This window comes from Physella acuta, unplaced genomic scaffold, assembly GCF_028476545.2.
Source record: "Physella acuta isolate Inbredline_101_S28 unplaced genomic scaffold, ASM2847654v3 ptg001723l, whole genome shotgun sequence".
NCBI classification, from domain to species: Eukaryota; Metazoa; Mollusca; class Gastropoda; family Physidae; genus Physella; species Physella acuta.
Window position 1 is genome coordinate 44,284 of NW_026733235.1, and position 16,607 is coordinate 60,890.

At 35.3% G+C, this 16,607-nt stretch overlaps 1 protein-coding gene across 1 annotated transcript; it reads left to right on the forward strand.

Annotated features, from left to right (window-relative positions):
- The first annotated feature begins 77 nt into the window (after nucleotides 1–77).
- Nucleotides 78–15,779, forward strand: LOC131930129 (nuclear factor NF-kappa-B p100 subunit). The gene is made up of 21 exons (XM_059286519.1): nucleotides 78–217; nucleotides 3,314–3,488; nucleotides 4,172–4,320; nucleotides 4,859–5,007; nucleotides 5,209–5,342; nucleotides 5,761–5,919; nucleotides 6,350–6,454; nucleotides 6,594–6,688; nucleotides 6,907–7,045; nucleotides 7,376–7,579; nucleotides 7,920–7,967; nucleotides 8,168–8,379; nucleotides 8,711–9,230; nucleotides 9,782–9,953; nucleotides 10,099–10,216; nucleotides 10,738–10,960; nucleotides 11,374–11,543; nucleotides 11,992–12,213; nucleotides 12,469–12,646; nucleotides 12,967–13,157; nucleotides 13,815–15,779. Exons 2-21 carry the CDS (start codon nucleotides 3,320–3,322, stop codon nucleotides 13,893–13,895), a joined length of 3,438 nt encoding a protein of 1,145 aa, XP_059142502.1. The 5' UTR covers nucleotides 78–217; nucleotides 3,314–3,319; the 3' UTR covers nucleotides 13,896–15,779.
- Nucleotides 15,780–16,607: the final 828 nt, after the last annotated feature.

Here is a 16,607-nt window from a genome sequence, read left to right on the forward strand (position 1 = left end):
TAGTATCCAATTAAAATCGTGGAAACTGTCACATGGTCAAGATAGGCCAATCACAAAGCTAAGGGAAATTCCCTAAATATCGAAATGAGTTTCCTTGCTTGTTGTTAATTTCTCTTATGACCGTATTGACAGTATTGTTATTTTTACATATTATTGCACGTCTTAGTTTAAAGAAAATCAATGGTGTCATTCTAAATGGAAAAAGAATAATCCCGAGGTAGATCTATATTTCGCCTAAAATATTAGTAAAATTATAGCCTTCTAACTTCTAGGTAGGCTACAAAAACTAACTAGACTAGATCTAATAAATCTAATCTAGATCTAGATCTAGATTCTAGATCTACCTGAACTTACTGAGGCTACACTGGCTACAGTTACATTATGATTACTTGTCTTACTGAGTAGGCCTAACATTAACTAACTTAAACATAAATTTACTTAACTTTTAATTTAAGGATGAATTTAGTTTATTTAAGTTTATAAATCTAGTTTCTAGATCTAGTTGTAGACAAGATCTAAAGTAGATCTGGACTAGAATACTTCAATAGTAAAGTTGTAGGATAGAGTTTTATTTTTATTTAGTTCTAGATTAAAGATCTAGATCTAGTCTAGCTACTTTATTGTCAGTGGCATTGTCTTAGTTAGACTCTTGCTCTTAGCCTTTACTTTAGATTTTAGATCATAGATTCTAGATCTTAACTAAAAAATAAATCTAGAATAGATCTTAGGAAGTGGCTATTGGAACCCGGGTCCTAATAGCCTCGGCCGCTATTGGGACCCGGGTCCTAATAGCCTCGGCCGCTATTGGGACCCGGCATTAAGTTCGTTAAGCACTTGTACAACCTGTATTAAAATTATACCTTTTATGTTTATTTGATTTTTCTTGTTGATTTGCTCGTATTTTGTTGTCTTTTATTGTAATTAGTTATGCGGATTATCTAGCGTTAGTTCTTGTGTTGCTATTACTAAATACCCTATATTTAGCTGTATATACAAAATCAGTAAATATATAGCAATTATCGTAAGACGTGGTCGAGTGGAGAACGCAGTACCTCCCGCATCTTGATCAGTTACGGGATCAGAACCTATCAAAGCTATCGTTTTTGCGTGAAATAAAGTGTATTTATCTAAGTCTAACATTCCATTGAGTTGTTTCCAAAAGTGTCTTTTTGTAATTGTTTTTTTTTTTAAAATAGATTTTTTTTTTCTTTCTAGATTTAGGTTTTTAAACACGCCAATTAGGCCCTATAAAAACATCGTTGCTCCATTGATCGCCCGCTCGCGTTTTCTGGTCAGCGCACGGTCTAGCCTGGGTCACTGTGAGTTCAGATTGGTTTAGATGTGAACAGTGTAGGCGTATAGCATACGTCATAGCAAGACCATGGCTATGAGCTTGTCGAGATTCGTCGTCGCCGTAGTCCCCCCCCCCCTCCCCTCTCAACCCAGCAAGAGGGAAAAAACGGATTTGGGGTCATTGTGAGTTCAAATGTTACGTATTGCTTCTATTAAAGCGTACTACAACGCATACGTGATATTCGTGTTCAAGAAAACTGGCCAAAAGCTGTAGTCTGCAGCCTATATGAGCTATCTTATACAATTATATATATATATATATATATATATATATATATATATATGTGTGTGTGTGTGTGTGTGTGTATATTTGGACGGATAGACCTATGAAATCAAATTACGTTTAACAGAAGAAAAACAACAACACATTTTTACATGCGCGGCTCAACATGCGCTCGGTCATAGAAGTTCATACCATAGGTCATAATTATATTATAGACCTAACGACACACAGTAATGATATCGGGTATTTAAAGCAAAATCTCAATATATCATTTAGAATTACAGGGAAAAAAATCACAACAGAAAAGATATATTCTGCATCTTAAAAGAATTTTTGTATAACTAAATCTTAACAATTCTATTGGCTGGTCCCAATAGCGGCCGAGGCTATTAGGACCCGGGTCCGAATAGATGCATCCTAGATCTAATCAATAAGCCTAAGGTAGGTAGAGTAAGAACACACATCAGGGCGTCGCAATTCGCTCTTAGGGACCACCAGTCACACTACTGCAGGGACGCTGGGTCCCAGGTTCAGTTTAGTCACTGAATGTTATGACCTACCGTGTCCCTATTGTAGGGTGCTGTTTAAATTAAAATGAATGTAGGTGCCATAGTGCTCACAAAGGAGCCCTGGGTGCTGCAGGTCACCCGATCGTCAGGGCAGGGCACTGTTAAATGCACCTGAATTGATTTAGTGAGTGATTAGTAGCCTGGTCACTTTATTAGCATCTGGGCGAATGTGGGTGCATCTGATTGGATTTAGTGAAAGATTATAGTAACCGACCTTGTCCCTAGTGTATGGCAATCTTTAAAATGAATGTAGGTACCACAGTGCTCATGGGGGAGCCTGGGTCACAGGGTCATGTGAATGGTGAAATTTGAAAGTTGAATCAAGTAGTACTTATGACCCCCTGTGCAATATGCCCAATCAACAGATCCCAGATTCTAATTTAGCTGCCAGAAACTCTGGGTGCAAAATTGTAAAAAAATGAGTGTCGCACCTCAGAAATTAAAAAAAAATTAATTGCAGAAACCTTCCCAAGAGTACTCTCAACAACTTCTTAAAGTTTCATGGTGATGGGTTCAACAGCGTAGTAATGCTTCATTAATTTTAATTTGTAAATGTGTTGTCACAATTTCTACCCCTTGTCACTCATAGTGTGAGTAGCTAGATTAGTTAGACCATCTTTACTAATGTTATTGTAGCATGTCCATGCTCTGACAATAATCCAGACTTTTGCAACAGAGGATGCAAACAAAGTTTAGCGGTAATGATCTCCCCTAAGCGTTCTCTAATATTCTTATATAGCACTATGGGGGATGGCAACTCAGGATATGATTTTTAAGAAGTTTTTAAATACTTAAACTGTTTGAAATAGAATAGAATCTCATAGAAAAAAAAGAATTATGAAACAGTTCTCGAGTTATAGGCATAAAAACCAAAAGTAGAATAAGTTCCACTTTCTGTTACTGGAAATCACTGAATAGTTGATACAGAACAACAACTTTGATAGAATGCTATATATGAAGTTTCATCAACCTAGCTTTAACGTGTTCACAGACATACAGACAAGATAGCAAAATTAAGTTTTTCCAACACAGGGAGGTCTTAAATGTCAAGATTTGTGACAATGTCAATTTTGATGTTTTGCACAATTACTGTACTTCCTCTATAGTCCGTATATGAGAAAGTAAAAATAAAAAAACCTGGTGCTTTAATTTTTTTCTCATTTCTCAGACAAACATGAGCATGTACAACAGCTCATCAGAGGACTCAGACAGCAAATATCTGAATGAGAACATTTTACCAGTAGACCTGCAGTCAAAAAATGTCATCCAGCAACCTTTCAGTTTACCCCTTCATACAGCCAATGGACAACTGAAATCTCTAGCTGGAACCAGCTATTCAAATGGTAACATTAATAATATATTCAAGTACTAGAGAGAGGAGTAGCTAGGGGAGGGTGGGTGTGTCAGCCACCCCAGGTGCTGGCCATAGGGGGTGCCAAAAGGAGTAGAAAAAAATTTAAACGTTCTTTCTGAGCTGGATTATTTACTAAATTATAAGAGAATTGATCGTTACTTTACTTAACAGGACAAACTGATTTAACATTTGTGCGAGAATATGCTTGTCAGAAAAAAAAATGTTGTTAAGTTGTTAAAAAAGTGCATATTTATTTGGGGGGGGGGGGTCAAAGTGATAGTTCGCCCCGCAAGCTGGATCAGGTTGTTACACCTCTGTTACCAGACCATAAGTATGTTTTGTATTAAAATATGTTTTTCGACACCTATGATAAGTAAAGTTTGTAAACATGGGCAGGGAAATTAAAGAAAGTAACATATAAACTGTAATGATTTAACTGCCCTGAATTTCTCATTTGGCTAACCAATCTGTTCTGACAATAATTAAAATTAATATTTGCACATTGCTCTACCTAATCATCAACTCAAGCAGAAAGGGGGAAAAGTTGTTAGTTGTTTTTATTTAATTAGGAAGAAAAGGATTTATAATTAATTATAATTTAATGTATCACCATTTGTCATATTTTGCCGAGTCAGCCATATTTTATGTTTTGCTTTTGCCTTGTTTTGTCAGGTACTATACAACCAGAGCCATATGTTGTTATCTCTGAGCAACCCCAGCAGAGGGGCTTCAGGTTCAGGTATGAATGTGAAGGGCCCAGTCATGGTGGGCTTCAAGGTACCAAAAGTGAGAGAAGTCGAAAATCATACCCATCTATTAAAGTAAGTTGCTACAAAGACAAGGTTTGTAAAGCTTATTGATATGTGAAACAAGGTGGTCTAATGATTGTTAACTAGAAATCCATGAGTGCAGTTACCCTGCTTGAATCGGATGGATGTCTCTGAGTCTATCCAGCACTGATGGGTACCTGGCTTTAGTCAGTGGTAATAAAGGTGGCTTAGTGTTGACCACAGAATTGCTGCAATTTTCAAGATAAAAAACAAATGAATTCATCTGTTGTATGGACCACACAGGTCTGAAAGGGAACTTAATTTTATACATCTATTTAATGAAAATGCTAATGTCACAATGATTTAGTAGCCTATCTATAGGCCTATAATTTTCTTAATGTTTTAGGCAAAATTTACCTGAGGCATATTCTTTTTCCATTTATACCTAGATTCTAGAAGGACACTATAGATTTTCTTTTAACTAAACAGTGCTAAGAATATATCAATTAACAGTTTTAACAGAATTTCATCCTCATAAAAAACATTTTTGGCCCATAATTGAAAAGATTTTAATTGATTGTTTTCCCAGATAGAAAACTACACTGGTGCTGCCAGAGTTGTTGTCAGCCTAGTCACAGATGAAAAAACACCAAGGTCCCATGCGCACAAACTGGTGGGAACCAGCTGCACTAATGGCTTATGTACTGTGGAGATCAAATCAAACGTCGATTGTATAAGGTCAGAAAATTGACTAAACTATGATATTTTTAGTTTATAATGGTTCAGTTTTTACAAATATTAAATTAAATATCTTGTAGGTAAGTTAGAATACTTAATTGTTATTACTATTTTTATAACTTTAATTTTTAAAATAACAGCATAGAAATATTGAATCAAGACAGAAAGTTTTGAAAAAAAATTGTTTGACTTTTTCACCAGTTTTCCCAACCTTTGCATTCTTCATGTGACGAGAAAACGTTTGGTCGATGTTTTGACAGAGAGGAATATTGACTCAATCATCCTTAACAAAAAGGTGCAGGCCAACAACATGAACGTGGATCCACCAATCACAGGTAACCTAACAATGGATTTTAAAAAATCCACTAATCAGAGTTAATCTGTCAGTAGCTGAATCAAGGCTTTAGTTCACTCATTGTTGATAATATTACAATTATTATCTGACTCTATGTATTAGATTTACCACTAACCGGAACACTAAATTCTTGCTCACTTTTAACTCAATAGCTAATAGCTGACTTTAGGCTTTAGGTTCCTCAGGGGTAGGTAATCTGACTATTAATAATTTACATGGCTTTACTTCCACCAGTTGGCTGCCCCTATCTGGTATCATTTGGTTCTATGGAACACCATACCTTAACAAAATTGCTATTGTTGAGGCTCTTAACTTATTATACAATCGACTTTTAAAATGTTTTGTTTAATTTAGTTTCAGAAATATTTGTATATTGTTGACAAATATAAACTCTACAGATGAGGACAAACGCATTGCCAGGCAACAGGCAGAGGAGCAGTCTAAAACAATGCAGCTAAATGTTGTCCGGTTATGTTTCCAAGTTTTCCTCCGCAACCCTGACGGATCTCTGGGCAAACTGTTGCCCCCAGTTGTGTCCCATCCCATCTATGACAGCAGTAAGTCTGTTCTCTCATCATTTTGTCATGGCCCAAAACAGATACCTAAAATTTAAAATGTTAGATCATTTAGTCTTCTTCTGATCAGATTTGTTTGTATGTTTATGTTGGATACACTAATAGGTATACTGGATGAGTTTGTGTTTTTAAATTAAATAAATAATTTTTGTCCAATATAAAATATATATAAAAATGCAAACGAGCTTGAACACAAGTAGCTTTAGTCAATTCATTTTCACATGTTTGCTTAAGTTACATGACCTACAAGTCTTATATAACTTTACTAACTATTGAAGTCAAACATAGTAGCCAATTAAAAAAAAATGTTGATAAACTATTTTCTTTCCGTTATACAACTTTACTAACTATTGAAATCAAAACATGAAACCAATTTTTGTTAAAATGTTGATAAATCTTTGTCCCTGTACAGAATCCCCTGGAGCTTCAGCACTAAAGATTTGTCGCATGGATAAGTATGGAGGCTGCTGTTCAGGAAATGAAGAAGTTTTTTTATTGTGTGAAAAGGTTCAGAAAGGTTAGGATCCAACTTTTAAAGGATGATGTTGTTACGCATTTTAAAAAATCATTTTTATTTAATTATTGCCCAATCAAAAGTAGAAAATTACTGAAAGAAAAAAAATCAGATATGAATTAAGATATATCTTTATTTCCAGATGACATCCAAGTGAGGTTTGTGGAACAAAACCCAGATGGCAGCGTTAAATGGGAGGCGTTTGGTAACTTTGGTCCTCTTGATGTCCACAGACAGGTGAGCCTTCATTAATTTATCAACTTTATGTCATTAGATAGGTGATTAATGAAGTGTATCCACTTTATGTCATTAGACAGTTGAGCATTACATTTATCCACTTGACGTCCATAAAAATGTTTAGAAAGTCATCTTTAAATTTTTCCATCTCTTTTACTGAACGCATTCAGTCCTTCTAGTGTAAAGGCATCACCTAATGCTGGGACATTACTTTTCAGTACGCCATTGTGTTCAAAACTCCAGCCTACTGGAACACCATGATTGACAAGGCTGTCAATGTTCTCATCATGCTGCAGCGCAAGTCTGACCAGGAGGTCAGTGAACCCAAGGCCTTCACCTACTTCCCTCAAAACAGAGGTGAGAACTTTGTCCTTATCCTACAGCCTTTTCAGTGTTAAGTTTACATCTATGATATCTTCACTGCCATATCACAATCACCTTAGTCATGCTTGGAAACAGTTATAAAAAATATAATAACTCAATGCTGTAAGTAATAATTCTGGAGCAGAAATGATCCAATTTTTAAAAAAAGTTTGGGTTTTTAACCATTAAGTTGAAGACCCAAAAATAAACCATTTCAACTTTTAGCTCAATAAGGTTTAATTATTTTTTTTTTGTGTATTTTTGTTTCAATATTTACAACTATTGGAGCGGCATGATTGATATCCATGTTAAATGTATGTTCAGACAAAGACAACATTGCGAGCAAGAAAAGGAAGCGTATTCCACTTGACGGCTACGACTTTGGTGGAGATGGTAGCCAAGGCGGCTCTGGCATGGGTGACGGTGGACTTGGTGGAATGGGCCACAATGGTGGAAATGGTGGTGTGGGAATGTGCAATGGCCCTGGGAGTGGTGGTGGAGGTGGTGGCAATATGATAGGATCAAATGGTAATGATGTCATGTGTTTTCTCATTTGCTTTTGTTGTCCTGTGTCTGGGATTCAAATAAAGTTTTGTTAAAACTAAACTAGTTTCTGATGATAATGCTGCAAACTGTTTGTAGCCATCAAACAGATTTAGATAAATTATTTTCAAAATTGGCTAGAAAAACTAATCTAAAAACATTTGTAAGCAATAACATTGCCATGGCTGTTTTCACTAAAGATTGTATATAAATTCATATAGTTATTTGAAAAAGTTATTTATTTTTAGACATTAAATTTTTGACTTTGTCAAAGTAAGTTTGATGCTGTTGTATATTTTAATTATTTTAACTATATTCTTCACAGAGATGGTCATGCATAACTATATTTCTATCCCAACAATGGTGGAAGAAGGTAAAAATGGTGGGGTGTAGCCATAATACAACACATCATGTCATTCTTAAAATATGTAGTAAATAATGTATAAAGATTTTTATTAGGATGGTTAATAGCTATAATGTTAAAATTATAATCGAAATATGGTAATTTGGTTAATTTAATTATTGTTTTTACTATAAATCATATTTTAAATGATTAAATTCCTTTGCTGTTAGCTGCCAGGGAGGAGTTTGAAAGGAATAACAGAGTACTGGATAGCCAGGTTTTGAGGGCAAGGCTGGATAGGAAGAGAGATAACTCCAGCTCCATGTCCAGTGATAACGACCCTTGGTTCTCAACTGATGATGGGGATATAGAAGTTGATGCAGCCATCATGCCCACTTCCCCTGCCACCTCCAAGATGTATGAACACAATGAAACATTGAAGGTAAATTTAGCATTGATCAGAAAATTTTACAACTGTGACCACAACATTTGAAACGTGCATTCAATAAGTATACAGACATATATTATATACAGAATTGTGCAATTATTTTATCTTTACTGCTGTAGCTCAATTAATTTTTATTTTTATATCAGACGGTTGAAACTACTGTAAAAAACATTGTTTAGTGTTAAAGGGTTTAATGAGACAAAAATAAATTGCCCAGCAAAATGTGAGATGATCATTTTTAATGTGGACACAATTAGGCCATTTAAAGAGCTATGGATGAAATAATGAAAAATATTCAAGTAATGTTGTGCTTATTTTCTTTTAGAAAGAAAAACTGAAATCTCCATTAGCAAAAGAGTACCACACATCTCCAGCTAGGCCTTCAGAACAATCCCAGTCAAACAAAGATGACAAAACATCTCCAAGAAAATCCCCATCAAATAAAGATGACAAAACATCTCCAGGAAAATCCTCATCTAACAAAGAAGAGAAAACAAGGTCCCCCCAAGATGTTATACTGGAATGGGTGGACTCTGGTGTAGACCCTGGCTCAGGAGGAAAATCTCTGATCTCGCTGGAGGAGAAAAAGATGGTGAGCTCACACAGGGTCAAACATTCCAACACTGAAATCTCTATCAAGGAGGAGAGCGAGGACGGGGGCCAGAGGAAGTCTCTGTCATCCTCAGACGAGCACCTGGAGCCGGATGTAAAGATGGACGTCAATTCTGAAGGTGTCAGGAGTGACGAGGGTTTCTCTGAAACATCTGAGGAGGCGGGGCTTAAAGGTCAGCAGATGTCACCTAATAAAGTAGTGCCTGGATCAGTGCCGTCCAATCAGTCGTCAGGTACGATTTTCTGTCACGCTTCATTTGTTTTCATAGTCTTAGTTCTTGTGTTAAAGTCTCAGGAAAATATAAGTTACCTAGGAGGGCTTGGCTATCATTGAAGTAGAGTTCACCGGTTTCTGTAATCTCAGGATATAAAGAGAGACTGTGGTTAGCACTATACTCTCCCTAATGTGAATCAGGTATCCATCATAGCTGGGTGGACATCCTATGAACTCGAGACCTTCATGTTAGCAGTTGTGACTTATAAACATCTCCAAAAAGCTGGAAAATATTTTTTTTTAAAAATAAAGATACAATCTATAACCTATTGATGTTGTATGGTAATGTTAGATTTAGTTGCATCACATATCTTCACACACTCCTCCTTCCTTTCCTGTTAACACTTACTTCCACACACCCATTTAACTCCATTTTCACACATTCTGTATCAGAGTACTTTAGAAAAAAAGTCAATTTTATTTTTACTGTAAATTATTTTTCTTCCCAGCTCACTAAATTTTTTTTTCTAGCTGTAATGTCCCACTGCACTAAGTATATTTATATTCCAGAAACTTCTACCACCCATTGCCAGCAGCTGACTGAAAAAGTGCGTCAGGTGACTGGTCGTGTCGCAGAGAGAACTCTAGCAGCGTTGACTGACTTTGCTGAAACTGGGGACATCAGACATCTTTTACTGGTGCAGCGCCATCTGTTGGCTGTTAGCAACAAAAATGGGGATCTGTAAGATTTTATTTACAAGTTTTTTAAAATCTCAAATTAAGTAATATTGCTCAATTTGAATTGATACTCAGCAATGTTTAACTTCTATATATTTTCCTAATGTCTTCTGAACTCTTGAAATTTTTTTTTTCTTACTGTGAATTAGGTCTCTACACCTGACTGTCATTAACTCACAAACGGAAGCTTTGAAAGGATTGTTGGATGTTATGTGTACACTCCCTGAATCTAAACGCCACATCAACTCACTCAACTTACTGCGCCAGGTCAGATTTTAGTTTCTCTGTCTAAACTGTTGGGAACTTGCACTTAGAGTTTAGCCCTGTTTACCATTGGATTTGATACAGAGTATTTTATAAAATAGTTCAGCTGTTTAGGTCTACTCATTGTACTGATGAGTACTATTGTGTAGTAACCATGATTAGCTATAATCAGTTTTTTTTTTCTTTTCTCTTTGAATGAAATTCAATTTAAATAGTAAATATAACATACTTTAACCTTTTTTTATAATTTACCAAAGCCCTCCCTAGAAGTTTCAAATTATTTACTCACATCTCCATAGCAAAGTTTCTGAATTACCCAGCAAGTAATCAACAAACAAAAAGCCTCCCAATCTTAGCATTATGTTTCTTTACAGCTAAATTTGTTGTACATTTGATCTATAAATATTTCTTTATGTTAATCATAACACTCATCCTTACTTCATGCCAAAGTATATTTGTAGAGCAGTCAATGTATCATTTTTTTAAAGTTAGTTGAGAGAGTTGAATGTTGACTTTTTTCACAGACCCCCTTACACCTGGCCTCAGTGATGAACCAGGAGGGGATGGTTGAGTTGTTGCTGCACGCTGGCGCTGACCCAACCATCGCTGACCGCAACGGCAACACCCCAGCTCACCTGGCTGTTTTAAACAACGCAGAAAAATGCCTGAAAATTCTGGTCAAGTATCTGAGACCTGGGCAAAGTCAGTTCAACCCTTTCCCAGAGTTGAATTACCTCAATTATGATGGTAGGGTCAATTTTACAGCACACTTTATTAGTGCTATTTTTAAATACTTTTAACTATAATTCAGTAAATAATTGTAAAAGTAAAGTTTCACTTTTGCATCTAACAATGAAATAGGTTGATGAAATAGTGCTTATCTGTCTCTTGATCATGGCATATGAAGAGAGGGTGAGGTGAACACTATGCCCAGCCACCTTAACTTACCCTAAAGAGGGTCAGGGGTTAGCTGTGCGACGTCCTACAGACTTGAGTATGAGATCCGAACTCGAGACTTTCAAGTTAGCTATTGAGCTCTCTACCACCAACAATAAATATCAATTTGACTACTGAGAAAAACATTCTTCTCAAAGTTTATTTGTAGATTGTGTGAAATGTTGATAACATACCAGGCTAATAACTATATTGACATGTAACAGGCTACTCCCCCGTCCACCTGGCCGCCATGGCAGGAAGTGTTGACATGCTGCAGCTGCTGGTGTTTGCCCAGGCTCTGGTGGACCTGCCTGATGGCAAGTCTGGCAAGACAGCCCTGCACCACGCTGTGGACAATGGTGATCTGCCTGTGGCCAGCTACTTGTTGTTGGAGGTGAGACACTGATTTTTTTTTCTGGAGCTTTAAGTTTGTAGAATTTTGTTAGGGTGAGTAGTATGTATAACACAAAGGAAACAAAACTATAATAACCCTAATGCTTAACTGAATCAAACAACATTTTGCCCTTAGTATGCACTGTTTGTTATGACTTGACAATACACATATTGAAAATCATAACAGTTCTTCTATTTTAAAAAATCAATATTTTTATCTATATTTAGTTATTCAAACATATAACTGTTAAGCTAATTCTTAACCTCAAAAAGACATCAAAATATTTTTTACTACTAATCTAAATTTAGGCACAAAGTCTTGGCTAAAACTTATAAAATAGAATGAGAATCTCAAAGAGTTGGTAGTTTCAGCCTTGACCTTGCATTCAAAGAGTTTTCCAGCCTTGGCCTTGTAACTATGGTAACGCCAGTTCATCTTTTATCACCAGGCCCAAGCTGACGTCAACGCCAGGTGTTTTGATGGGAACACAGCGCTGCACATAGCATGTGCACGGCAGCTGGTGGGGATGGTGGCGCTGCTTGTCACAGCCGGGGCCGACCTGAACTGCGAGAATGAGGAGATTCCTGACCCAGATTTGGGAGGAGAAGAAAACTCTTGCATCAACCGCAGGGGCTTGAGGCCTGTGGATTACGCTGATGATAATGAACAGGTAATTTAACTTGCTAATGTAGACTACACATATGTGGGTATATAGCATGAACAGAATACTAGCATTACTCTTTACCATTATGCTGAGGCCTTTGGATTACGCTGATGATAATGAACAGGTAATTTAGCTTGCTAATGTAGACTAAACATATGTAGGTATATAGCATAAACAGAATACTAGCATTACTCTTTACCATATGCTGATATTATGAATGAGTATCATGAATAGTATTGACTGGCTAATATTTTACTCAAGATCCTTCGCATTTTGTTTGGTGAGGCCAACGCAGCAAATCAACCTCCATCAGATGACAGTGATGAATTGACATCACGTCTGTCTATGATGTCAGTTGGGTTGACATCTGATTGGCTTACAAGTCTCCCAGGGAAGACAATCAATGACAGTGGACTAGAGAGTTATCTCCCTTCTTCAGGTTGGTGTTTAAATTTGTTTTTCCTGTTATACTAATTTAGGATTTCGGAACACAATATTATGTACACTTTTGTAAAGAATTTCACCCTTTTCTTCACTTAATAAAACGTTAAAATTATATTGAAATTTTTTTTCTTGAGACAATCAATCAGTCAACTCAGAATTATCTCTAAGATCTCATGATCAAGGTGGAAATAAAAAATTCGGAGATAACAAATTTCCTTAGACCTTAGTTGTTTCATTGTTATGCCTTTGACCCAAATTATCTATAAATTTACAGTTAAAACTTACTTTGTGACAAATTTTTAAAATAAATTTCAGCTCACCGAGGCGTGTCAGAGCTGTGTACAAAAACCAGAATGGACCTCTCACGTCTGCTGGACCCTCCACAGAGGGACAAAGACGTCATCGCTCTGGCAGAGAAACTCGGCTTCTCCAACTTGACTACCAGCCTGGTTGCAATGAGGTCCAGTCACACCAGCCCAACTGATTTTTTGCTGGAATATTTTGAGGTTCATCATTTTTGTCTGACTAGATAGTGATCATTGGAATTTGTTATTTAAAAAAATGTAATATTCACTACTTATTAAAACCCCACTGGGCTAGGGTTACAATACTAGCTTGTTAGGACCTGGAAGTGTTTTTATTGGTCAATTTTAGTTCAAGGGATATTTAAATATTTCTCTTGAATTTTATTTTCAAGAGATTATTATATAAGTAAACAAACAAATTGTTTAGTAAAAAAAAAGCCCATTGAACTAGTTGTTTAAAGTTTAGGGATTTAAACCTTTTCAACTTAGATGACTAACATCACAAAAATCTCTTGTTTTTATTAAAGTGATTAACCAAATATTCTTTATTATAACGGAACTTCTGTCAGTAGCTTGGCAACTTATTTATTTTTTAAATTGTATGTGTACAGTATATAAACGTTATTTTTAAAAAGAATATTTTATGTGTTTGTTGTGTAAGTGAGTATATTTTCTGATGTTGATGTGATTCTATTTTTGCATGTTTATGTGATATGCCAGTATGATTCTATTTTTGTATATTCAAGTGATTCTATTTTCAGATGCTTATGTGATTATATGTTTGCATGTTATTTTTGCTTAATTATATGTTAATGTAATTCTATTTTAGGATGTTAATGTAATTTCTTATATTCCCAGACTGTAGACGGGAACCTGAATAAATTAAAAGAAGGCCTGTGCTCCATAGGCAGGGAGGATGTAGCCTCTCTCATACAGTGACACACTGACACGTAACGTCTTCATCAGTCAGGACTGACAGGATACCACATAACTGGGGTTCAAGGTCAGGATTGATCTCATATACCAGTCAACTGATTGTCAATTTATTAAAAAAAGATGTCCTGATACATTGTTTGAAACTCTCATGCTTGTTAGTTATAAATAAGATTTGTAAATTGTTTACTAATTCGGTCCTATATAATTATTGTGATAATGGGTAACGGTGTGTTGTTGAATGTTAGAATTGGATTTTTAAAAATAATAAGTAATTTGATCCTATTTTTTTTTTAAACTAATATTTTTTGCTTTTTAAATTTGATCTGATGAGATTGTCTGATCAGACAATCAGAATGTCTGTCCATTGACAAGGCAGACAATATGTCTGTCCATTGACAAGGCAAACAATACGTCTGTCCATTGACAAGGCAAACAATATGTCTGTCCATTGACAAGGCAAACAATACGTCTGTCCATTGACAAGGCAAACAATATGTCTGTCCATTGACAAGGCAAACAATATGTCTGTCCATTGTTAAGTCAAACAGAATGTCAGTCCATTGTTAAGTCAAACAGAATGTCAGTCCATTGGCAAGGCAAACAATGTCAGTCCATTGGCAAGGCAAACAGAATGCCTGTACACTATAAGGCCAAAAAAATGTCTGTCCATTAATAAGGCAAAGAGAATGTCTCTAAATTGTCTGATATAACAATTAAAATGTCTGTATAAGACATGGTGAAATTGCTTCATGTATGGATGTGCAGTGATGTTTTATTTAACTGTTTAAATGTTTAGAGAACTGTATGTTTGTTTACAATTATTTGTAAACTGTTTAAAAACTTTGATACTAGATGTGATAAACTTCAAACTATGACAATAAACTTTGAAAAACATGGCAGCAGCCTCGTTGTATAAACTATTTTCACCAGTGTGAAATTTGAGAATTTGTTTCTTGTAAAAACTTTTCCAGTTTTTTAAACAATTTTTTTAACATCCAGAAACTCCACAACCATCACGTTTTTTTATTTAAAAAAAACAGCTTTCACAAATATAAAATCATAATTAGATTGACAATCTGTGTAATATGTTCATTTGTCTCATGTGACCTAAGTATATTCATTTTGTCTTCATCTAGGAATAATCAGAATGGAAGTATTAATTTTACTCCATGTTTACAATATTTTTTTACACCCTTTTTTTTCTTGTGGATCAAATTGTAGCTGAAGTAAGCTAATACTCATTAACGGCTAAAGATTTATGAACTGTATGTTAGCTTATGGCTGATGATTTATGAGCTGTTTATTAGCTAATGGGTGATAACTTTCTTTATGTGTGTGTTCACTTAACGACACATTCCTTGTTTTCAGGTTAAACACAAAGGTTTAACTGCCTTACGATGTGCTTCAGCTAAACATTTCACATCATCTGTGTTCTGCTCTCGCCGTTGTCATGGCAACTGTGTAATGTACATAATGCTTGTTTAACCATTGCCATGTTAGCTTACCAAGCTACTGTTTATATTTTTATGTTTTAAAAAAAAAATGTGTTGAATTCTACATATGTACAGCCTGTATGTAATAACTGTTGTTTCGGTACATTTTTCATTGATTATCACATATTTTACCAGATGATTGTTGTCATGGTAACCCTTGCATAAAAATAACAAATTTTTTTTTTACCTGATGATGGTAAAAACACTTATTTTATTATTTGAAGATTGTTAGCGTGTTAACTTTTGGGAAAGGAAACATATTTATCCTGCACTCTTGCTGTGTGAAAGTTGAGTAGAGAAACACCTGTTGTACCTAATGACTATAAAGCCACTTGTTAAAGCACTATCACTTTTTTAAAATAAACATTGAAGGAAGCTGCAGCTTCATGATTTACATCATGTGTCCTTTTTTTTTTGCTTACATCATGTGTCCTGTTTTTTTACTTACATCATATGTCCTTTTTTTTACTTACATCATGCGTCCTTTTTTTCACTTACATCATGTGTCCTTATTTTTTTCTTACATCATGTGTCCTTTTTTTACTTACATCATGTGTCCTGTTTATTTTTTACTTACATCATGTGTCCTGTTTTTTTTACTTACATCATGTGTCCTGTTTTTTTTTACTTACATCATGTGTCCTGTTTTACTTACATCATGTGTCCTGTTTTTTTTAATTACATCATGTGTCCGTTTTTTTTAATTACATCATGTGTCCTGTTTTGTTTTTACTTACATCATGTGTCCTGTTTTTTAAAAATAACATCATGTGTCCTGTTTTTTTTAAATTACATCATGCGTCCTGTTTTACTTACATTATGTGTCCTGTTTTTTTTTACTTACATCATTTGTCCTGCTTTTTTAACTTACACCATGTGTCTTGTTTTTTTTACTTATATCATTTAAAAAAAAAAATTTCACCCAGACATGTAATTTACAACGTCAATTAGCCTTGGCATGTTTGCTTTAGTATTATGGTTTTCATCATCTCAGCATGTGAGGACGGATACAGATTTACTTCTTTCTGTCATGTGCTTTCATTCATTGATGTAGGTTTACTTGTATCATAGGTCCTGATTTTATTTACATCTTTTACATCTAGTGTTCTATTTTTACAAGCTTTTATTTAACTCACTTCCTCTGTCGTCAGTCTGTCGACAGTCTGTCTAGACGGAAACGCAGGAGTGAAAATTCGGACAGTTCTACTTGACCGACACGATT